The sequence below is a fragment of the Elephantulus edwardii genome, unplaced genomic scaffold, assembly GCF_000299155.1.
Source record: "Elephantulus edwardii isolate Elephantulus edwardi_28Jun2011 unplaced genomic scaffold, EleEdw1.0 scaffold00006, whole genome shotgun sequence".
NCBI lineage: Eukaryota > Metazoa > Chordata > Mammalia > Macroscelidea > Macroscelididae > Elephantulus > Elephantulus edwardii.
Window position 1 is genome coordinate 33,317,129 of NW_006399756.1, and position 24,349 is coordinate 33,341,477.

Genomic DNA, 24,349 nt, shown 5'->3' on the forward strand with positions numbered 1-24,349 from the left:
AGTTGCTCCCCAGAAGGAAGAAGAGTAGTCTCCTCTCCTGCAGTTTACAGCCTTGGAGACTCACTGGAGGGTCAGCGGGGGGTCAGAAGCAACTCAGTGGCACTGAGACCTTCAGAAGACAGAGTACTGGGCAACTGCCAGGGAAAAGGCAGGGAGAAAGCTGTGTAAGGATTTTCAGGATCCCACAGGCTGGGTTTGAATTGGGCTCTGTCACTTTCTAGCCGTGCAGCCTCAGGCAAATTGCTTAACCTTGCTGAGCCTTCCTTTGCTCATCAGTCAAATGGGGTAACAACAGCTCCTACCTTATAGAGTTAATGTGAAATTGAGTGAGGTCATTCAGGTGCAGTGCATGTAGTAAGCAGAGAGTGAGCATCGGCTGGCAGTGCTACTGCTGTGATCATGTTTCTGCTGGTGTCATTGTTAAAGATTCTAGGAACAAGATCTCAGTGAAAACATATTACTACCGGAGCCCCTGGGTAGTACAAATAGTTAACACACTCAGCTGCTGACGGCAAGGTTGTAGGTTTGAGTCCACCCAAAGATGCTATGGGGAGGGGGGGAAACCCTGGTGATTTATTTCCCCAAACTCAGTGGAAACCCCATGGAGCTGGCTTCAGCTCTGACACACATAGTCACCATGAGCCAGAAATCAGCCCAGAGTCAACTGGTGGGGGGTTGGCTTTGATCATCATCATTCCTTTCTCCGCCACCCACTCTTGTGCCTCAGTCATTCTGCGAAGTCTACAAGGAGCCAACCATGGCCAGAGGCACCCTTTCTTTGGAACATTGATTCTCCCCAGAGTGGGGCCTCTTCTTTTAAAACCAGTGTCCTGCCTTCGCTCAAGCGCTTTCCAGCTCTGTCTGCCCCTGCTTCTTCCCTCTGACAGCTTTCCTGTTGTCCCAAACACCCCAGTGCCTCCTGGGAGTCCGGCTGAGTCTTTGTTGGTGTTTTGTTCCTTTGGGGAGCCTCTGGTTATGTATTTCTGCGAGAGTTGGAAGAATCGGGCCCAGAGCAGTGTCTTTTCTTTGTTCATTTTGTTTGGATTTTGGTGATGGTAGCTTTCTTTTCTGTGTGAAAGGTTTTGTGCAATTTAACTATTACTGAATATAGCTTTTCTTTTTTAATGACAAGGGCAAAAGCCCATCAAAACAAAATACACAGTAAGCAGTGTGAGTCCTTTTTCAGGAGCACAAATCCCAGCGCTGGATAGTGGTGGGGTGTGAGCGCTGGGTCAAGCCCTGGGGAACCAGACACAGTCACCTTACAACTGTGTCATCTTCCGCCACTCGCTTGACCTCCAAAGCCTCGATTTCTCCACCTGTAAAAAGAGACGATATTTTTATGCACATATGAAGTTCTCAGAACACAGAAGGCAGCCGGTAGATGCTAGACCGTCGTTACCATACATCCTAAAATCCACTCCAAACCCGAGGTTAAAACAGGTGGTTTGGTCTATGAGCAATCTTCAGGTTGCCCACAAGACCATTCTTCAGTGTGTCTTTAAGTCAAATTTGTAGGTAAGTCAAAACAGGTGCATACAGTTCTTATTTTACCACAGTTTTGGGAAAGAAAAGGCTCAGAGCCCTTTCAGTGATTTAAAAGCTGCACGTGCAGCAAGTGAAGGTGGTTGTGATAAAAAAAATTGTTTGCAAATAGGGGTTCTTTCAGGAGCTCTGGTGGCCTAGTGGATAAGAAGTTATGCTGCCAACTCAAAGACAGGCGGTTCAAATCCACCAACTGCTCCCTGGGAGGAAGATAGGCAATCTCCTCCCCTGTGACTTCCAGCCTCTGAACACCCTCTGGAGGGTCAGCCAGGAGTCATTTCCAACTAAACAGCAATGAGCTGAGCTTGAGGAGTTGGTTTAGCCATTTCAGCATGAATTCAAATTTCCGTAACATTAAAGGGCAAATGCAAACTGTCCCTAAGTTAGATATTGGTAACCTAGGGAATTACTGTGAATTGTAGAGGTTGGTCTGAATTAACCTGCTCCTGGAACCATGTGTTTCATTAAGTCTCAAAGCAGATGTGATTGTCGACCCTTCACAGAGGCAGGCGAGGGCTCTGGCAGTGAGTGGAAGCTTCACCTTCCCACCTAGATGGCACCTGCTGGAGGGCTTTACGTGGTCACATGCCCACCGCAAGGTTGTTGGTCCGGCCTGGACACGTAGTCATCACAGTCTCTGCAGAGCCTCCTGTGGAAGGCAATGATCGGTGCCTTGAATTCGTCACCACACATGGATGACGGGCCCTCCCACGTGAGCGAGGAGCACTGATGTTGACCGTCGTGGTCCTGAGTAGCTGGCCATCACAGACCCCAGCTGACGTCATGCCTTTTCTCTAGAAGCTCTCATTCACTCACTCGCTTCTGTTGCATCAGTTCCTACTCAGAGAGACCCTCGGGAGAGTTTCCAAGGCGGTAAAATCGAGGTTATAAATTGCAGTGGGAGGGACTGCCCACCTTTCTCCTGCAGAGCCGCTGGTCGGTTCAGACCCCCAGATGCCCAAAGCCTTTGAGTTAGCACCGCAACTCGCCACCAGATTTTGCCACCAAAGCTTCCAAGTGAGGTAACCAGCCTGACCCAACTATGCTCGATACACACCTCAAGAGGATGATCAGTAAAGAAATTCACAAGCCATCGAAGGTCCCAGTGAAAACAATAGTCGTCCCATATTGGGCACGTTATAAGCAACGTATGTTCATTGATCTTGTTCCTTGCCTTTCAGTCAGCAGCTCACCCTTCAGTATATTTTTAGAGGCTATAAATTGCACAGGAGGAGATTGCTCATCTTTCTCTCTGGAAGCAGCTGGGGGATTCGAACTGCCTGCCTTTGGGTTGGCAGTACAGCTCCTTACTCACTAAGCCTCCCACTATGTTCATGATCTCATATAAATGTAACCCTTGGGTTATTCTCACTGCACATGTACGAAGCATGGTGCTCAGGGAGGTTAGGTAAAGTGTGGAGTGGCGATCTGAATGTTTGTCTGGCTCCAGAGACAAAGCTCCCAGACCTGGGCTTCTGCCCAAACAACGCAAGACAATGGAGGGCAGGGCGTGGTTTTCCAGCCTCATTTGCTCAATGCAATCCTTTGGAACAACAACAGAAACCATATGTCATACCCTAAAACAGATTAGTGTGGAACTATTGTGGTTGAAGGCAGCTAAGGCCAGAGCCCTACTTCTCTCCCCCTGGGGACCCCTGTGGCTCTCCTGGGGGACCATTGGGCTCCATGGAACACGGACTGCAAACCTCTAATGAGACTGAAGAGGCTGTGGGCTTCAGAACTTGTTCCTTTCTTTGTGAATGAGAATGCAAATAGTGGCCTATAGACTTGCTGTGCACATAGAACAAGCACTTCTAAAGCACCTAGTACCCCCCCAAGCTACCATCACTGCCTGCTAATGGACATCTAGAGGAACCCTGATAGCGCTCAGCTTATAAAGCACCTAGTACCCCCCCAAGCTATCATCACTGCATGCTAATGGACATCTAGAGGAACTCAGATAGCGCTCGGCTGTGAACTCTTGGCAGCTTGAGCCCATCTAGGGACTCCATGGGGAAAAGATTTGCAATCTTTATCCATATAGTTCGCAGCCTAGAAAACCCAGTGAGGCAGGTCTCCTCTCTCACATTGGGAAACTGTGAGTAGAAATAAACTTGGTGGCACTTGAGAGCAACACCTTTTATGGGAAAATAGTGTTAATCAGAGAGATGTGTAGTGGATTGGATGGTGTTCCCCCAGAAGTTATGCCCTGTCTTACTCTCCAGACCTATGAATATTATCTTATATGGGGGGGGGCGGGAAAGTCGGTAAAGTAAAATCTTGAGAAGATGTGTTTGTCCTATGGTAAACAGATGGGCCTTAAGTATGATCACTTATATTGTTTTAAAAGGAAGTCCTGGTACATAGGATGTAATGTTTTAGACTGCTCACCCAGGGGTCAGCAGTTTGAATCCACTAGCCTCTCTTAAGAAAGATGGGCAGTTTCCTTCCCTGAAGATTGGAAGCCTCAGAAATATCCTGTGGTGGGTCCCTCTGAATCAGAACTGACTTGATGGCAGTGGGTCAGTCTATCCTTAAAAGACAGAGGTGGAGGAGTTTTGAAAGGAAGCTGTGTAAACACAGAGGCAGAGGTTGAGAAGATGTGGCCATAAGCCAAGGAATGCCTACAGCTGCCAGAAGCTGGAAGATGCAAGGACCAGGTTGCTGCCCCCACCCCGCACCCCTGGCCTCAAGAGGGAACACAGTCTTACTGACACCTTGATTTCAGGCTTCTGACCTCCCAAGTCATGAAAGAATAAACATCTGTTGTGACAAACCGCCCTCTTGGTGGGATTCGGTATGCAACTTCCAGGGACTAAGATGGGCTGTTGCACCAGTGTGGCACAGTCCCTGCTCTATAGAAGGTAAAGGCGTGTGCTGGAGTCCGTGGGACAGCACTTGAGAGGCCCTGCCTCCCTCCTGGACTCACCCACACAGACGGCCATTCTTTCAAGACCCTCTGATGGGCAGATCCCCTTTGTCACTGTGGATTCCTGCTCCCGCTTCCACTTTCCTCGTAAACCTCGCCTCCAGCAAGCTGCACATCGCATCAGTTACTCGTAATACCCAGATTGTCATTTCTGACAACAGGTCTGCATTTATCTCTTGAGTCTAATGATAGTGCGGACAGGAGCCTTATTTGTGCTGTCACCATCTCACTCTGTCACTATCTACATCCAGCCGGGGGGCAGGAGGGCCACTCCAGATGGGCAGTACTTCCTCCGAGACTCTGCTCTTCCTCCATCTCCACTTCCTTCATTTTATTTCAGTAATTAGAAGCTTCCAGAACGTGGAGCTGAGCCAAGTGAGCACTGCGCTGCCTCAAAGGGACCAGGGCACATGTGTGGCTCGGGGTCCAGCCTGGCACTGCCGTGTCCTTCAGCCGCAGGGACACACCTCCCAGGGTGACTCCACCACCATAGAGATTCCTCCTTGAGAGCCATTTGGCACTGAGTCTTCAGCTCCACTCTCGAGCATTTCCAGAACCACAAAGTAAAAGAAGCAGTAACTCTTTTTTTGTTTTTGGCCGCCACCCCTGCCGAGGGGTATCCCGTGCCAGGTCTGTGCTCACTAGTATAATTCAGGGAGAGAGTTACTAAAAGGAATCCCTGGTCTTGTTGAAATAATATGTTATTTCAGAAATGTGGAGTGGGGTATGGAATAAGGCCTTTTGGTTGGTAGGAAGTCCCTGAGCAATGCAAGTGGGTGGTTCGCTCAGCTGCTCACTGAAGGGTTTAGAAGTTCAAATCCACTCAGAGGCTCTGCGGAAGAAAGGCTTGGTGATTACTTCCAAGAGGTCAGCCACTGAAAATACTTTAACAGCCCCAGTTCTCTGACACTCATGGGATTATCTTGAGTTGCAGTCTACAGTCACTGCTTTTGCTTGTTTATTTGTCTTTTAACTTGTGGTTGGGTAAAAAGAAACTAGTCTTTAGGGTCAAAAGATACTAATGTAAGGCCCTGCCCTGCTCTTGTCAGCTCTGTAACTTGGGCACATTACTTGGGCCACATTTCTCCCAAGAGGGAAAAGAACAAGTAATGGCCTCCTATTGAATCACTGGGAGGATCACGTAATAAATAGAAGCGATCTGTAACGGCCATGCAAGTGCACGCGCTGACAGTCAAGGGGTCTGAAAGGACAGTTTGGTTCCATTTTGGTTCTGTATTTTGAGTCTCAGGATCTAGGGCCGGCTGGTCTCCTGATCACCGAGCCTCTGAGTCAGTGGAGACCTCCGGCTGGACCCCTATCTCATGTTGCCCTATCTCTCCTTGTCATATATTGAATTTCAAAAGATGCTGGCTGCTTTCCTCTTATCTCTAAAAGAGTGTTATGGTGCATGTCTCCCCTTTTTAGAGGAATCGAATGCAGACATCAAAAGGAGGAGAAGAAAGCTCACGTTGCCCAAAGGATTCAGCACTTGCTGATGCCCAGACTCCAGCTGACCCTGTTCCTGACCCGCATGTGGGGAATGAGGCTTGGGCAGAGCTGCTGGGGGATGGCCTTGCTGGCCCTGGGAAGGGGCAGTGGCCTTCAGGAGGAAGAGGGTGGTTTTTAGGAAGAGGCGAGTAAAATCAATCTCTGATTTCCTGTCTGTTGGAGTGTGTGAGCCTTGGGGTGGGCTCCACCCAGCAGCTCAAACGATCGAGTGGCTCCTTGGAGTGGGAGTCTGCTCTGCTCCAGAGTCAAACAGGGAGGACAGAGTGTTTGTTCTTCTCCACCCTCAGGGAACATGTATATTCACAAACGTGGAAGGGAGACGCGAATGCATTATGAATTAGTCACTAAGATCCTTCTAGGTATTTATCCCACAGCTGGTTCTCTACATTCAACTGTAGCGATGTTGTTATAAATCCCTAACTGGCAAAGACAAGATTCATCCCTGTCCTTTCAAACTGGGCTCAGAACACAGCGTGTCAGCTGGCCTCTGATGAATCTTCACAAGGGTGGAAGGAAGAGGGCTGAGCCTCACATTGTGGTAAACATAAAAACCACGTAGGAGTTTGTTTAAAATGCTGATTCCTTGATGCTGTCTAGAGAGTCTGATTCTTGAGGTCTAGGTGGTGCAGTCGGAGTGATCATTAGAAGTAGGAATGACGAGACTTCATCTCATGTACTTTGGGCATTTTATCAGGAAGAGCCAGTACTTAGAGGTGGATATCAGGCTTAGTAGACAATCTACAACAAAAGGAAGACCTTCAACAAAATAGATTGACAAAGCGGCTGTGACAGTGACGGTGAGCAGAGCAGAGATCGTGCGGATGGCGCTGGAGCCGGCTGGTTTCCTTCAGCTGTTCATCTGTCATTCACTGACGGCTCTTGTCAGAACCAGCTCATAGCTGACTCTCTGGTGGGTTTCCAAGGCTGCAGACCACCTGTGAGGAGATTGCCCCTCTTTCTTCCTTGGACCCATTGGTGCACTGGGGCCACCAGAGAGGCATGGCCTTTGGCTTAGCCGCTCAGCTCCCGTGGGTCAAACCTTGAGAGCCCCCTCTGCTGCCTGCAGGGCCTCTAAGGCAGAGCCAGGGGCCCCTGACGACAGTCCTCGTTGTTTCCAGGCTTCTCTAGCTCAGATGCGCTCATGAATCACCCGCGTATCTTGTTAAAAGGCAGCTTCTGATTCATGAATCTGGGATGAGCCCGAGACTTTGCATTTTCTCGTGTGCTCCAAAGTCATGTGAAGCTGCTGTCCCCACCCCGCACTTCGAGGACCAGAGCTGTTCTTTTCCTGCAGTCAGACGCACCAACCTCAACGAGGCTTTGATGGATGGATGGATGAAACCGTAAAACGCCTGCTCTACCCAATGTCATAGATTATAGTCATGCATCTTGTACTTATTAACAGCTGTAACAGTGGGCTCGCTCATATCCACGGTTGTGAAGATGGCACGGGCCTGGGCACTGTTTGGTTATAAATAAGTTCTCCAAGAGTTGGAGCGACTTGTCTGCACCTGACAACTTGTACTACCACCTTTTATTCATCATGAAAATGACCTTTTCTTTTAATTGCCAGTCAAGTAGTTATTTTTTTTTCTACAATAGGCACTTTAAAGAAATAAACATCTTGGTCTCTTTGATGCTTTCTCACTAATACTTAACATACATTTTCCATCCCTAAATGTTAATGTGCGTTTCCTTTGATTGCCAGGTTCTGATTAGTGTTAAAGAATAGCTAAGGGAATCGAAGCCAGCTTGGCAACCAGGAGCCCTCGGAACACCTTTAGTAGTTGGCAGCTAGATATTTTTTCCCAGAGCAAGAGTCTCTTCTAGGACTATTTCCTTCAAATCAAAATGAAGAATCTAATTCATCAGTTAACACTCCATAGCAACTAGAAGGCTTTTGCCGCTTCCTCCAATCATTATTTCTCAAGACACAGCCAGGCATATCCCCATTAGCTGCAGCATGAGAGGAAGAACTAGAGAGAACTTGATTTTTCCCACTGGGCTGGGCTGGGCAGGGTGAAGAGAGGGTCAAGCCCAGCAGGCAGAATGGCACAACCGTGGTGTTTAGGGGGCGACGTGTGGAGATACAGACAAGAAAAGCCGTCAGGACCACAGAGTGTAGCATGTATGTATGTCCTGCCAGGTGCAGGAGCTCCCACTAGCTTGTATTGGAAATCCCAAGCTAATTCCAGTCCCTGGAGAAGGACCCCATGCTTGGAAAAGTGGAGAGTCGTCAAAAAATAGGAAGACTCTCAATGAGATAGGTCGATCACGGCAGCGGGCATAAGCACAGCAGAGTTGATGAGGGTGGCACTGGGTCCAGCAGAGTTTTGTTCTGCCATTCATGGGGGTCTCGGTGAGTCAGAACCAGCTCTCGGGTGCTAGCCCAGAATTCCAGGTTGGCAGAATGCAAGATTTAGAAGGATGGGCTCTTTTTTCCCCTTTCTGTTTAGGTTATAATTTATTCCATTATCAAAATTTCTAATACAAAGGAAAAACAAATATCACAATTACTTGACTATCTGAATTCTGTCAAACAATTAATGAGTTAAAAGAAAAGTCAAACCAAAATTTTAGCATATTTAAGAAAAAAATTACATTATTATATGTTGGTGGTGGTGGTGGTGGTGTTTTTAGATGTCATCAAGTTAAATATGGTCCATAGTAAACCTTGACAATAGATCTATCTGGTCCTGTCCTGTGTCATCCTCATACTTCCTGACACACTAGAGCCCACTGCAGCAGTCACTCTGTCTATCCATTTGGTTGAAGGTCTTCCTCTCTTTTGCAGATAGGATGGGCTCTTTGTAGTGTGAAGATGACAATCTCTGCTCCTCTCAGCTCTGACCAGCCAGAGGCCACATCATTCTTACCTTCTTCACATGACAGCTCTCCTTTTGACAGCGATGTCTTGTGGACCCTTGCTCTCTGCCCCTCACCAGGGCCTGTGACCTTTGCCTTCTTGCTTGTCCAGCCAGCCCAGCTATCAGGCCTGACTGATTTACAGGAGTTTCCTGCCCGCATCAGTGGCCCTGGCTTGAACTTCCTCCCTGCTGGAGAAAACCATGGATGACCAGACCCTTCACAAATTTCCCATCACCGCCATTGAATGTGATATCCCAGCTTCTGAGTGGGCTTATCACTCAGCGCCTGTTGAATTGAGAGGAAGAGTTAGGGCTCCCCCAGGAAGCTGGTTGGCTGCTTCTACTACAGACAGTAGACTATATAGATGGTGTGTTTGTGTGTGTGTACATGCACCTGTATGTAAGGCCCACAGCTGTGTCATGGTTTACGTATATTCCTTCACTTGACCTTGAAGTAGAGCAAATACTATTAGCCCCACTTTATAGATAAAGAAACTGAATTCCAGCCAGTGTCGATAAACAGCTGCCTTTCCCAAACATTGTGAAAAAGGAGAGAAGAATAAATATATAGTTCTGCACTCAGGGGAGCTCATGCTCGCCCCTCACGATCAAGGCTACCCAGGTAATAATAATAATAACTCACTCTTTCAAAAATATTTATTGAGTCCCCATTACGTGTCAGGCACCGAGAGTATAATGGGAAAGAAGACAGACAGACTAACTAGAGTTTATTGAGTGTTTGCTCTGGGTCGAGCATTGCGTTAATGGTTTTACAGGTATAATCTCAATCCTCAGCCCAGCTACTGGCCGGAGATCAGACATCAGCATCTTCATTTTACATAAGAAGAAAACAGAAGCTTGCGTAGGGTGGCAGGTGTGTTCAAGAGCCCACACAACCAGAGCTTAGAGAGCAGTGATCCTCCCTCAGGCGATTGAACTCCGGAGCCGAGCACTCACCACTGAGCTCTACCACGTCCCACCCTTTATCTTCCTACTCCAGGTCCAGGCGGAGGGCAGGCAGTTCCACTGCCAGATCCTAAGACCCAGCAGGGCTGCCCCAGGTTTCTGCTGATGTTGCTCATCTGCCCCGCCCTGAGCGTGCTTCCCTGAAGATGCAGGCCAATGCTTAAAGGTCTCCCTCCACCCCATGGACTCCGCCCACCTGCTCGGATTCCTCCACTTTTGGAACCCAGCCTGTTTTCTCTGCAGAGACTGACCCCTGCCCCACCACTACCCTCAGCATCTCACCATCCCCACAGTCGTCCTGTCTGTGGTCACTGACCTTACACATCTCATTTACCATGGTAACCGTGTCAGCAGGCCTCTCAGTTGCTATTTGACCTTCTTTCCTCTTCTTCATCCTTACCCCATCACTTCCACACCCAGCTGAGAACCTCACCTCCTAAGAAGACCAGGCTCCCTGGGCATCATCTTCCCAGCCGTGGCTCTTCGCTGCTTACTTCCTTCTGGCCCATTCGAGCCCCTTTTCCTCTTCCCTTATTGCATTGCAGCGCTCACCCACCTGCCATCACTTCAGACTTTGCCCCTTCTTCCTCCTCGCCGTGCCCAGGTACACCTGGACTCCACTGTGTCTCTCTGGCCTTTTCCTCTTGCCCAAATGTGTGCTCACTGAACCCTCACTTCCCCTAGGCGGGTGACCAACATTCTAGGCATTTCTGAGCCCTGTTTGACCTCAACACTGCTCCCTCCGACAGAACCCATGTACCCCCATCCTCCTCACCTTTCCCTAAAGGAACAGCTTCCCTGAAGGTCATCTGTGGCTTCCCAGTTGCTATTTGCTTTTCCCCAGTCCTTGGCCTTCAGTTTGATGGTTTGCTTGCTTAACTGAGAGGAAATTCACATAACACAAAATAAAACACTTTACAGTAAACCGTTCACAATGTTGTACCCCCACCACCTCTTTCTGTTTCTGTTTCTAAAGAGTTTTCATTGCCCCAAAATAAAACCCACCGAGCAGTTATTCCCATTTCCCTCATCACCCAGCTCCTGGCAACCAGTAATGTAATTTTGTGCTTATACATTTGTTTATCTTGGATATCTCGTGTCCTTTTGTGTCTGCCTTTCACTTAGCATAATATCCTCAAGGTTTATCCGTGTTGTAGCGTGTATGGGATCTCCGCCTCTCTTAATGGCTGAATAATATTCTTTTGTTTGTCTATACCGCGTTTTACTTATTTATTCGTCCATGAATGGGTATTTGGGTTGCTTCCACCATTTGTTTTTGTCAGCATTCTGCTATGAACGTTTGTGTACAAATGTTTGTTTGAGTCCTTATTTTCAGTTCTTTGGGATATATATCTAGGAATGTCACTGTTGAGTCATATTGTTTGAGTCATATATTTAACTTTCTAAAGAATCATTCTCAGCTTGCCTGAAAACCACACTCTTGGACACTCCTGTCTTGCTAACCCTTCAAAACGCAAAACTCATTGTCGTTGATTTGCAACAGACACATAGCTGATCTTCTCACGATTTTCGAAGGCGGTAAATCACACACAGGAGATGGTCCATCTCTCTCCCTCAGAGCCGCTGGCGGATTTGAACCGGCAGAGAGTTGTGGTCTTCAGGTTAGCAGCATAACTCTCTAGGGACTACCAGCACTCTCTGTTAACCCTTGCTGGATTATTGCACTTTTCTTTGTGCACAAGGAGCTCTTTGCTTGCAAGAAACAGAACCCTGTTCGGGTTAGCTCAGATAGAAGAAAGTTCTTTGAAAATAATTCAAGGGACTCTCATGGAACCCAAATTTCATTACTCGGCACTCTTATTGCAATTCTCTCCCCTCGCCAGCCCTCCATGCACGCAGCACCTGGTGGCTTTCGCTACGACAGTCCTTTGATATAATTGTGCACTCTGCTCAGGATCTCGCAGTGGCTCCCCACAGCCTACCCGATACAATCCAGACTCATCTTCCGCACACCTCACCCGCCCTCGCCTTCTCCACCTCTGCCACTATTTTCCACAGCAGACAGCTGCCTTAGCCAGCGACTGTACCTGCTGTTTCTCAAACATGTCTTTCCATTCCTGATCTGCTGCTTCTCACCTCACGCTATTTCTTTTGTAAACGCCCAGCCAATTCATCTCCTATTAAAATCCTATCCATCCTTCAAGTTGGAGATCAAACACACCTTCTTCATGAAGCCAGAAGTGACCTCTCCCTCCTCTGGGACTCAGGGCTGTGCCTCACTTGCCTTGCAAGACTGGGGGTTCTCTGAGCAGAGGAACTCTGTTGTGTGTCAATAAAGCCATCCATCACAGTCCCTTGCAGTGTTTCTGACCTAGAAGTCACATCCAGAAGGGTGGCGTGAACTATTGGGTGGATGATTTGTTTGGATGGATGGTTTTTACCTTTAAAGAAGAGTGAAGCACCCACTTGGCTCCCTGCCCCGCCATGCCGTTGTTGTTAGGTGCTGTCTAGTTGACTGTGACTCATGACAACCCTCTGAACGACAGATCTGAACCCGCCTCATCCTGCACTATCCTCACCATCTCTGATAGGTTCAAGTCCATTGTCACAGTCACTGTCAAGCCATTGGTTGAGGATCTTCCGCTCTTCCTCTGACCCTGCACACTTCCCAGAATAAGTTTCTTTTTCCCCCATGGACTAGTCCCTCCTGACATCATGCCCAAAGTCTGTGAGACCAAGTTTCTCCATCCTTGCCTCTAAGGAGCAGCCTGGTTGCACTTCCTCCAAGATAGATTTCTTTATTCTTTTGGCAGTCCATGGGATATTTGGTACTTTCTCCCCTAGCACCACAATTCAAAGGTATCGATTCTTCTTCTGTCATCCTGACTCATTGTCCAGCTTTCAGATGCATAGGAAGCAATTGATGCATGACTTGATCAGGTACACTTAGTCTTTAAACTGGCATCGTTGCCCCTCCCCCCATACCACTCCTGAATTTATCCCCTTCCTCAACTAAATATGAGACAGAAAAAGCAGACCAATAGCCTGGAGGAAAGAGTTTCAGCAGAGATTTAAAATATTTTGTGGCCAAGCAGTTAAGTGATTTGCCTGAATCCACAGCAAGTTGATAACAGAGCGGATTGGAGCTCAACTCTTGTCCCTCACACCCGATACTGGCCTTGCTGCCAACCCTCAGTGCTGCCTGGTTCCCTGCAGCCCGGCTCTGCTATCTGGAACACAGGCCATAGGAGCAGACAGAAGGCCAAGAACCAGTCTCATTTCCAGAACACACTGAGTCAAACAGTCGTCCCACTTTCCTGTGTTTACCTCTCTGTGAATAGAGTAAGGAGCCCTTGAGCTGTGTCTGGAGGACACAGGGACTTCACGGTGCCAGAGAAGCACTGCTTTCCATCACTAGGCCCTGGTGAGGCTGCCTTCCGAAAGCCCAGGCCCAGATGAGCCACTGTCTATCCAGAGGCTCATTCTTCATCCTTCTTGGCATGTCTGTTCCTGAAAATGTGGGGCTCCGGAGACGCTGCTCTCACTCAACATTGTATTAGGTTGAAGGCTGTCATTCATTGGCTGCCAGCTCCTGCTTCCAGAGATGGACACATGACCCAGCTAAACCAATCAATGTCCTTCCCTAGCGTTTTCCACATTGGGCTGAGGAAAGACAGCATCTTTCTGGTCCCGAAGCTGAGATAAGAGACTGAGTGCTTCCCCAAGTCTTGTGAAAAAGGATGATGTATGAGAACTAAGCAGAGAGAAGAAGGAAGAGAAGGAGAAGCAAAGTCCTGGCAACTCCCCGATATATCGCCCTGGGTCCAGTCATCCTTATGGCCCACTTGTCCCCTTGCTGTTCCTGCCAAGTTTGAACATGTGAGTCAATAAACTCCTTCCACTAGTTCAGGTTGAATGTTTGTCACTTTCAACCAAAGAGGCCTGATTAACACAGCCTCCATCTGTCATCTGAATCCCTCCCCTGACAGTTCACAGAATCTCTTCCTCTTTCTCCTGAGATAAACTTGCCTTGATAAATGGGAGTCCTGGTCTTCATCATCATCACCATCTATACCGTCATCATCATCATCACCATCAGCATCAGCCGACAAGACTGAGCACCTGCTCTTCCCTGACATTCTCCTAGACGTGGTGAGAAATAGAGCTGCATATGATCGTCTCTGCCTTCTGGGTGCTTCTGTGCTCATCAAAACATAAGAAATTCGAAGGGCACAGAGCACATGCTGAGCACAGATCTTTTTTAGCACAAGGCATAAATCAATCAGTCTGCATGGAGTTTCTACAGAACACAGATAGTCATCATTGCAGATTTTTCTGACCTTTTGGTACCAAACAGCCTTTTCTTGAAAACTCTCCTCCCCTTAGGACAGAAGGGGTTTTTTCCTTCAGCCTAAAGTTACCTTCTCAAATAGAACACTCTTTATGTGGAATTTTCTTCTCCTCAGTAAGCTATTAGGGAGGTCTGATGAATTAGTGGTAAGGAGCTATACTGCCAACCCAAAGGCTCACAGTTCTAATCCACTGACTGCTCTGTGGAGGAAAAGATAGGCAGTTTCCTCCTGTGCAATTTACTGTCTCTGAAAACCCCCTGGAGGGTCAGTTATGGTTTGGTTCTGACTTGATGGCACATAGCAACAACAGTCAGCTCCTAACTCAGTACCAAATCTGGTCTGACTTCCAGCCCATGGATGCCCTTCCTAACTGTATATTGTTTATGCCTCTTTGGGATTGTTGTTGTTGTTATGTGCCATTGAGTCAGAGCCGACCCATAGCTGACCCCTCCTGTGGGTTTTCAGAGGCAGTAAATCACACAGGAGGAGACTCTCCAGCCTTTTTCTACTGAACAACTGGTGGATTCAAACCACATGCCTTTGGGATTGCAGTGCTGCTTCTTATCACTAGGGCATCAGAACTCTCTTCTAACTAACAGGACAGAGATTCCTAACTGCCCTGAGGCAGAACGGTGGGTGGTTAGTCTCCTCCTGTAAAGAATTACAGCTCCCCGGAAATTTGGTGGAAGAAGGTCTCTGTGGATGAAAATGCATCAAATGGCAGGGAGTTGGGTTTGGTGTTGAAGTCTCCCGCCCTAGATTTCTTATCAGGCCCAGAACCCTTTCCTGACTGACCAAAGCATTTTTTTTTAAACTAGTATCTGGTCTCTAGATAAACCCTGTTCTGGGACACAAACTATTGCTCTTCTGGTTGAATACCTTTCCATGTTTTCTGGTCTTCTCTAATATCAGTGGTTTTGGAGGATTAAATATGTAAGAAGGGGAAAGAACATTGCCCATTTTTCCAAAGAAGTCATCTCTGCTCGGCCTCCTGCCTTCAACGTTTCAAGCATTTAGACGTGACTGCAAAAGGGAAGAAGAAAAGAGGAGGAGGAAGTGAAGAGCTTCTGGAACCCTGAATTCCCACTTGCTTTTCCAACCACCAGACTTCACAGCAGGCCCTCAGATGTTCAGAGATCCAAGTACTGACCCAACTAGATACAGGTCTCCCCTGAGGGACCTGCTTCTGTGAATTCAAATAGCTCTCCTGGAGAATTCCACTGATTTATGACTAATTCTTTCTCATAGTTTCCAGGGAGAAATGCCTCTTCTCTTGAAGTCTGAAATGATGCATCATCCTTATCTACTTCTTCCTCCAGGAAGTTAGTGACTTTAAAAAAAAATTCTTCTCTTCCACAATTCTGTGGGTCAGGAATTTGGGCAGGTTCAGCTAGGCTGTCCCTGCTCCACGTGACGTCAGCTGGTGTCTTTCACTCAGTGGCTGGGATGGGGTAGAAAGTCCAAGAAGAGATGATAAGGGGTCTGGGTTTCGTTCTGGCACAAAGAGAAAGCACTGAAGGATTTGGGGCAGTAGAGTGTCGCAGACTGAGTTCTGCATTAGAAAGATGACTCTGGCTACCGTTTAGGGGGTGAGGTTGGAGGGCGGCAAGCAGGAAAACAAGAAAGAGGCTCTCCAGGGATGGTGTGAAGTCGAGGAAGAAAGGAGAAAAAGATTTGAAGTATTTTCAAAGTTAGAAATGATGGGGTTGGCTGATAAATTAGATGTGGAAATGAGAAGGATGCCTGCCTGTTGCCAGCGTTGGCGTGGGGGTGCCTGTTAGGGAGTGGCCAAGCAATCGATGGTTCCATTTCAGACATAGTCCACCTGAGATGACGGCGGGATGTGCAAGGGGAGATGTCAGGGAGGCAGTCAGATATATGGGTCTGAGCTCAGCTGGGGATTTGAGTTGGAGATATAAATTTGGAGTTGTCAGTGATGGTTATTATCTCCTAGTAAAAAAGGGATGAGAGGAAGACCCGGACCTGGGTCCAGGGGATCCAGCATTAGGAAGGCTAGGAGAGGAGGGGGAAGTTGGAGAGAGGACAAGAAGTGGGAACGAGAGGGGAAACTCAGGATAGTGGCTTCCTAAGGGCCACAAACAGGGAACAAAAATCTTTGCCAAACGCAACTGATCGAGGGAGATGGCAACACAAAGGGTGTCCCACGGCGTGACCACTTGAAAACCACTGGTGGCTGGAACAGAAGGTAGATGGGGTGGGGAAGAGGGTGGGGAGAACCTGGAGGCACCTTGTGAAGGCAACTCTAAGAAGTGTGGTTACAAAAGGAAGACACAGGGCTGTACCCACAGAGGACAAGAGGTCATGGGAGGACTTGGAGTACAGGGTGAAAAATAAAAGAATGTGCTTGGAAACTGTCAAAAATGATCTTTAGGAAGTAAGAAATTTACCTCAGTGCATTGAGGTTTGTTGTTTTTAAAAAAAAATAATAGTGGTGAGGCCTTATAATTGTGTAACTCTTCACAGTTTTCCAAGGACACTCTGTCACTTAATTCTCACAATCATCCTGTGAGGTATGTAGCTACCCAAGTTACTGATGAGGAAACAGAAACTTGAAAGAATTAAGCAAAAAAAGAAAGAAAGAATTAAGCAACAAGCCAGAAAATAAAGAGCCAGTGGGTTCACCCAACTAGTCTGCTCTCCATCCCCTAACCCTACGTCCGCCTTCCTGTCCACAGTAGTCATGTACTGGTAGATGGCACCCACCCTGGCTGACCCTGATGAAAAGTAGCTGGCATGCGTGGCAGCCTTCCATGTGTCTTCAACAATATCTCTCAGGCAGACTTGCCAGTGGCCTCAGCAATTTCTAGCAGGTGTCTTAAAGAGGAGAAGTCTAACTGTGGACCTCACACCCAGCACCCTTTGTGAGTGGGATTAAACCCAGAAGTCACAGAGTGGCATGGACAAGTCCGCTAGCCTCTCTGTACCTCAGTCTCCTCATATGTAAACTGGACATGTTACTAAGATCCACATTCTTAGGATGCAGAGAGATGATGGACAGAAAGTGCATAGAATAGGAGACTAGTACTTACATGGTGAGTGTTGCCTTAACGTTCTCCAGGGTTCCTTCACTCCTCTATCAGTTTGTCATTCGATGGTAGCTTTGGTCTTACTATGATACTGGAAGCTATGCCACTGATATTTCATATACTAGCAGGGTCACTCATGATAGACAGGTTTCGGTGGGGCTTCTATTCTAATACAGAAAGGAAAGAAAAGCTGAAAAGCCTCGTGATATGTATGTATGTATGTGTGTACTTCCAAAAATTAGCCTCTAAAAACCTAATGACTCACAGAATACTGTGCAGTATAATACTGGAAGGTGAGCTCCCAAGAGTGGAAGGCACTATGTAGGTACTCCAGTGGCCATGACAATGAACTTGAACATACTGATGATCAAGAAGGTGACACAGATGTTTTGTTACATTGCACATGAGGTTGCTGTGAATTGGAACTGATTCACAGCAACTAATAACAACATTACTCCCCCCCTTATTCTTTCATTCTTTTTCTCACTCCCTCATTCTTACACTGGGGATAAATGCAAGATATTTGTTGAGAACCAACTCTATGTCAAGCATTGCTGCAGGCATAGCAGATATGAAGATGCATCCGCACGCTTCCAGATGCTCAAGAAGCCTATGTTTCAAAAGGGGAAGTGACACTGGGAACACAAACAACTCTGCTCTCAATGGGAGGAAGAGAGGCGCAGAGAGCTGTGAGTGTCCAGGGAGAAGGTCACATCCGACCGTGGTCAGGGCAGGCTTTGTGGGTGGACAGGAGGGTGGTTAATAGGCAGAGATTGCAGGTGGGAAGAACTTGCCGCATGGGATGGGGGTGACTGCAGCTGAGCAAAGTCCCAGAAGCCCAGAAGGGTTAGGTCTAGGCAGGGGGTGGTGAGGAGTCCAACAGAGACCCTAGCTCCACAGAGATAAGGCTGGTTATGCTGGGGGAAGGTGTGAGATCAGCCCTGTAAACGCTTTATACGGTGGTGAGGTAGATGGGAGTGGGGCAACCCTGTACACTGACCCCTGGCCCTCTCCCCTGTCCTGGTACCATGGCTGTAAGAGCTCGGAGCTAGAAGCTGGTGATTACACTTCTTGTCTGTGGCACTGTCATCTCAGACTCCCGGGTAAGCCTGAGGTCACTGAAGAATTTTACCAACCTGAGAACTCCACTCCATTATCACCTTAGGAGGGTCCTGGAGCTAGCATGCCCCAATCCTTAAAAGCAGAGACGACCTAAAGTCTTTAAGACTCCAGGGCCAGCCACATGAGGCCTTATAGGCACTGCTTTGTAAGTTCCAGGTGTCCAGGTAGGTGGTTCAGAGTGAAAGGACCAGGCGTTAAAGACATAAGGAAACCATCCTTCACCTTTTCCCGGGAGCCTGCTGCAGGGGTAATCCAGGAGTTCTAATGGGCAGAAGGGGGTGCCAGTGTGAGACATTACGTGGTAGTTCTTTAGCAATGGTCATGGGGAGGGGAACCCTGCTTTGTCCATCTCATAGGGTCAGAATCAGATCTGGACCCAGAGAGATAGATCCTTATGAAACTGCTAGTTCAGTGGCCTTTAAACGTTGGCGCTGGAATCCCTTGTGCAAACATTTTACTGAATGGAGTGCATTAAAATAGATCAGCGTAAGCATTCTGTGGTTGAAACTGAACAGGGGAGGGCCCAGAGTCCTGCCCCCTGACCACACTTTATCCATCTACTTATAACCCTGAAATCTAGTTACAGGGGAGAAATAGTAGCTAGGGAAGGGAAGTGCCCAGCCCCATATCACAAAAATCAACTCTGGCAGAGCCAAAACAAATGAGGCTAAAGATGAAAAAATGCTTTATAAACTGTAAAGTGTGGTAGACATGCAGGGTTGTTAGCTGAAAATGACGTTTTCAGACATTTCTTACAGTTGCTGCATTGGAAGAGGCTGATGCAAATGAATGCATAGTACTAAAACATGGTTGTCATCCTAGGCTGTAAGGGAAGGGTACAGAGTTTGAACCCTAAAGCCACAGTTCTCTTTGTCCCTCTCTCATTGCTCTCACGGTGGGACCAACTCACAGCTGACCCTCCAGTACCTTTTTTTTTGAAGGCTATAAATCACATGGAAGGAGATTGCTCGTCAGTCTCTCACAGAGCCAGTGGTGGATGCAGCCCACCAGAGAGGTGTGGCCTTAGAATTAGCAGGATAACTCCCTGTGGGCTGTGCAGAGTTTGAGACTCAGAACACCACTTCTAAACTGTGTGACCTTGGAGAGCTCACGTTGTCTCTGACCTTGTGTACCTTACCTCCCTTCTTTCTAGGGAGTTCTGATGGCTTGTTGTTAAGTACTGGTGAGTTGGAACTGACCCTCCAGCGAGTATTCAGAGCCAGTAAATCACACAGGAGGAGACTGCCCATCTCTCTCCCACGGAGCAACTGGTGGATTCAAACTGTGTGCCAAAGGAATAAGGAATGTCCCATACCACATCCGTGTACGGTTGTCCGGAAAACGTAATGAGGATGAAGATTCCCCAAACAAGCTGTGTACACTGGTTACCTATGTACCTGTAACCACTTTCAAAAATCTACAGACCGTCAATGTGGATGAAAACTAATAGCTGATTGTCAAATAAAGTTATAAAACTGTAAAAAAAAACAACTGTGTGCCTGTGAACCTGCAATGCAAATGGCTTTGTGGCAAGGAATTCTGGTGGCTTAATGGTAAGGAATTGAGCTGCCAGTGCAAAGGTATGCAGTTTGAATCTATCAGCTGCTCCACAGGAGAAAGATGGGGAATCTCAACCCATGTGGTTTACTTTGTCTGAAAACTTGCTGGAGGATCAGCTGTGGGTCAGTTCCAATTTGATGGTACACAGCAATAACCTCTCTGGAATTATGTCTGGCTCAAATGAGAGAATGTATTGAATGTGGTAATGCACTGTACAAATACAGGGTTCAGAGCGCATCTTTTAGGGCATTCATGAGGGCAGCAAATGGAAGACCTGGAGGATGTCAGGACTGGTACTGGGCACTCAGAGGCACTTCTTGTCCCCGAGGACTGGAGCCAGTTGCTGACAACGCTGGAACCCAGGTCTTCTGTCTCTGTTGCCGGGACAGGTCTCCATAGGTCATGTCATGCCCTCAACATGCAGCCCTCGGATGCTCTTTGCCAACGTGTGACCTTCTATCACTGGGCAGCTGACTCAGCCCCAGTGATCACCTATCTTCCCTTTCACACACTCTGGGTGCCAGGAGGCACCCAGCCAGTGGCTCAGCATCCCCTACACGTCACTAGCTCTACATCTTGATGACAAAAGAGAGGGCCAAGTTGGATCTCTTTCAGGGAAGCACAAAGTTATTTTTCTCAAGGACCTTGGAGAGTTCTTTCCTGCTTCCTTGAATGTCCTCAGCTGTGCCCCCTAGAGGCCAGCCTTGGAACTTCAATAGAGATACTCAAATCCAGGTAAGCAAGCCAGAGACTCAATGGAGGAGAGTTTGGCTGGGTTCCTTAGAAACCCTGGCTGGTGGATTCTGGCCAGGAGGGAGACCTTCAGACCCTCGGGCTGTGCTGTGAGGGGGTAACCTTGGGCATATGACTTTCCTGTTGGGGTCCTCAGGGTGGAAAAGATGATGAGAGAAACCTAACCCCCATGTGACACAGACATGATCATGGAGCCATGATTCACTCAGTCATTCAGCAAATATTTACTGAGCACCTCAGGTGGGGGCTCTGTTCTAGGCATTGGGGAAGAGAATATATAAAAGATTCTGCCCTTGTGGAGCTGGCATTACTAGGGGATCAAGCAAACAAGGAGTAGGTAGTGAGCAAGAGATTTGAATGCAGGAGTGCTGGGAAAGGCGTAAAGGGTGATGGTAGTGCTGTTAATTGCCATCTGTCAGCTCTGAGTCATGGTGACCCATGCACAGTAGCACAAGACACTGTCCCGTCTGCGCTATCCTTATGATCGTTGACCTGCTCAAGTTCAGGTTGACACTGTGTATTTTAAATGGCTCCCAACCTAGGAGCCTCGTCTTCCAGCACTCACTCATTGACATTGACTCAGAACCAACTCACAGCTGACTCTCCTTTAGCTTTCCAAGGCTGTAAATCACACAAGAAAAGAGGGTACATCTTTGCCCCTCGGAGCTACGGTTGTGTTTGAAATCTTGGAGAGGCGCAACCCCTCACAAGTTCCACCCCAGAGCCCCTTTTCTTCCAGCACTGTAACAGACATTATTCTTTGATGAATCATAGGGTTTTCAGGGCTACTTTTTGGAAGTAGATCATCAGGCCTTTTGTCTTAGTCCGAATGTTCCTCTGAAACGTGTCCTTCATGGATGGGGTTTAAATACCTGTGACGCAGCTTCCCATATCACTGCAACATGGAAGCCACCACAGTATGACAAACTGGCAAACATGTGGGAAGTGGGGTAATGGCAGTTGGCGATTTGGGGAGTGGGGTCCCAGAGTGCCTCACTGAGAAGGAATGATTGAACGGGGGCTGGAAGCAGAAGAAGTGAGCCATGTGCCTGTCTGGAGGAAAAGCATTCTGAGCAAAGGGAACAGCAGACACAGAGCTCCCGAGACAAGAGGGCCCAGGGCTTCAGAGAAGTGAGGGGCTTTTGTGGCTTTGAGAGACGGGAAGGGTGGTGGTAACAAAGATTGGTAAGCACATTTGTCTTTAAATCTTCTTAGAAAGAAGAGGCAAAGAAAATTAGTAGGCCCACTTTAATACCTGGATACATACATTCTTGTTCCCCTACCTGAGATCCGAATTTCATACCTACCAGTTAAATACTGAGATTTTCTATCAGCCTTTCTGGTTTTCCAAACCTCAACAACTAAGGTTTCTGCTCCTCCAGGGTTTCTTAATGCTTGTCTCTTGGAATAGTGGAAAGAGCATGAGTTCAAGTCCCAGCACTTGATACTTACTACTATGACCTTGGTTAGGGCACTTAACCTCTCTGTACCTGTTTCCTTTGTAAACTTCATCAGTTACTTCATCTGTAAAACAGGTTCATAATAACACTCTCTTGCTAGTATTAAATTATCATTAAAATACATTAAGTATCATTAAAAGGCAAACTGCCTTTCCCATCAAAATGGGAAAAGAATAAGTGAGGGTGAATTTTGTTTATTTTCAATGAAATCTATGTAAGGGGGCTGTCCCTGGATGCTACCCCTCCCCTTCACCAACCTGCTCCTTATGTTGTGTGTCATATGGGCCCAGTTGACCTTCATTCTCAGGACTCCTTGAGGCAAGACTGGTCCCCAGGGTCGCCCTGGGCTGACATGTCCTAGGATGTGCAGGAGGACTCAGCTGATTGGAACCAGGGTTGGTCCCAGCCATGCTTCCCCAAAACCCCTCTGCCTTCCTCTTCCAGGTACAATGGCCCCAACCTGGTTCTGAAGTATGACAAGGCCCAGAAGCGGCTGGTGAACATCGCAGTGGATGAGCGCAGCTCCCCCTACTATGCACTTCGAGACCGGCAGGGGAACGCCATCGGGGTCACAGCCTGCGACATTGACGGGGATGGCCGAGAGGAGATCTACTTCCTCAACACCAACAATGCCTTCTCGGGTAAGGATGGGGCCTCGTGCCTCCACCCCTGCTTTGTTCCTTCCTTCCCTCAGGGAGGGGTGCAGTGTCGGGGCGCCCTGGGCCTGGCTCAGACTACTGCACTGCTTCCCCTGGAGGGTCCCCTGCTGCCTGCGAACCTCCCTGAGCCCCAGCAGATGAACCCCTTCTTCGCCCGGTGCATGATGTTTGCAGCGCTGATCTCCCAGACTCTGAGCCTGGAGAGGAAGGACATAGAGAAGCCCAATGCTCCCCTTGGACTCTGTCCCCTTTGCCTGCGCATGGTCCTCCCAGCCTCTCCTCTCCTCTTCATCCCCTTCCTCCTGCACCACCTGAGTCACCACCAGAACCCTTAGAATCACCTTTCATGCTTCTTCCAGGGACGCCTTTCCAAAACCCACTGGAATCCTCCAGCAGCCCCCACACTGCCAGGATGTCATTCAGACTCCGGAGCTGAGCTCATTCATTCATTCCACAGAGTCCTTCTGAGCACCTGCTCCACCCACACCCGGGGTGAGAGGCTGGGGTACATCTTCAAAGAAGACAGACCTTGGGTTCATCATTCTTTCATGGTCCAGTACTTCTCAAACTGTTACGTGCCCAGGAGTCACCTAGCAGTTTGATGAGACGGCCCAAGAGCCTGCATTTCCAACAGGCTCCCCAACTGTCATGATACTAGGATGCTGCTTCAGGGGCCATGCTTTGAGTAGCAAGGCTCTGCATGCTCAGAAGGGCTGAGAGAAAGGGTTCTCAAAGTGCTAGATTATGCAAACAATTGTTGTGGTTACATGCCATCAAGAGGATTGCAATTCACAGAGACCCAGTGAGCGGCAGATCCGACACCTGCCCTGCCCTATCCCGTGCCATCCCCTTCATCTCCGACACACTTGAGCTCATTGCTCTGGTCATGTGTCAGTCCTTCTTGTCAAAGATTTTCCTCTCTTACTCTGACCCTCCACCTTTCCAAGCTTAATGTCCTTCTCCAAGGACTGGCCCCTTCTAACAACATGCCCAAAGTATATAATAGTAACATCAAATATTTAAATAGCACCTATTCTGTGTCAGGTCTTAGCTAAGGACTTTAAACTAATGACCTCATTTAAGCCCCTGACCAGCTCTAGGCAAAAGAGAGGAAGATACTCAACTAAGTATTTTGACGCAATGGGCTCAAGTATGTGAGAGATTTTGAGGATTGCACAGGATAGGACAGGGATCAGATCTGCTCTTCACGGGGTCTCTGTGAGTCATACTCGACTCGATGGGACTTAACAACAACAACTAGCTCTATTAGGTGTGTCCTGGTGTGTCCCCCTCATAGTTAAGGAAACTGAGACACAGAAGAGGTTAAATAGCTTATCCAAGAACACGTAGCTTGAGCGTCTCGGGATCTTATTGACCCAGATCCCTCCATTTAATCAAGACACTCTACAACCGTGCCAGTTTGATGTCCCCAGAGGTCCTGGGGAGCCTGGCACCAAGCGAGGACTCCTTGTTTCACAGGCTGTTGGTAGGAGCATGCTGTGTTTTGGGGGATGACAATGGAGATGTGTCTGCCCTGACTTCTCCCATTCTCTCAGGCCTGACCTCTCAGTTCTCTAGGATGGAGTCCGCTCCCAGAGGGCTGTCACATTTTTTGAGAA

General features: G+C 48.0%; 1 protein-coding gene across 1 annotated transcript in view; it reads left to right on the forward strand.

The window, feature by feature from the left end:
• CRTAC1 (cartilage acidic protein 1) overlaps positions 1–24,349 on the forward strand; it is a 193,157-nt gene that overhangs the window by 89,332 nt on the left and 79,476 nt on the right. The window contains exon 3 of the mRNA XM_006880047.1: positions 22,516–22,712. Within this exon, the coding sequence (XP_006880109.1) occupies positions 22,516–22,712 (197 nt within the window). The remainder of the gene's footprint in view (positions 1–22,515; positions 22,713–24,349) is intronic.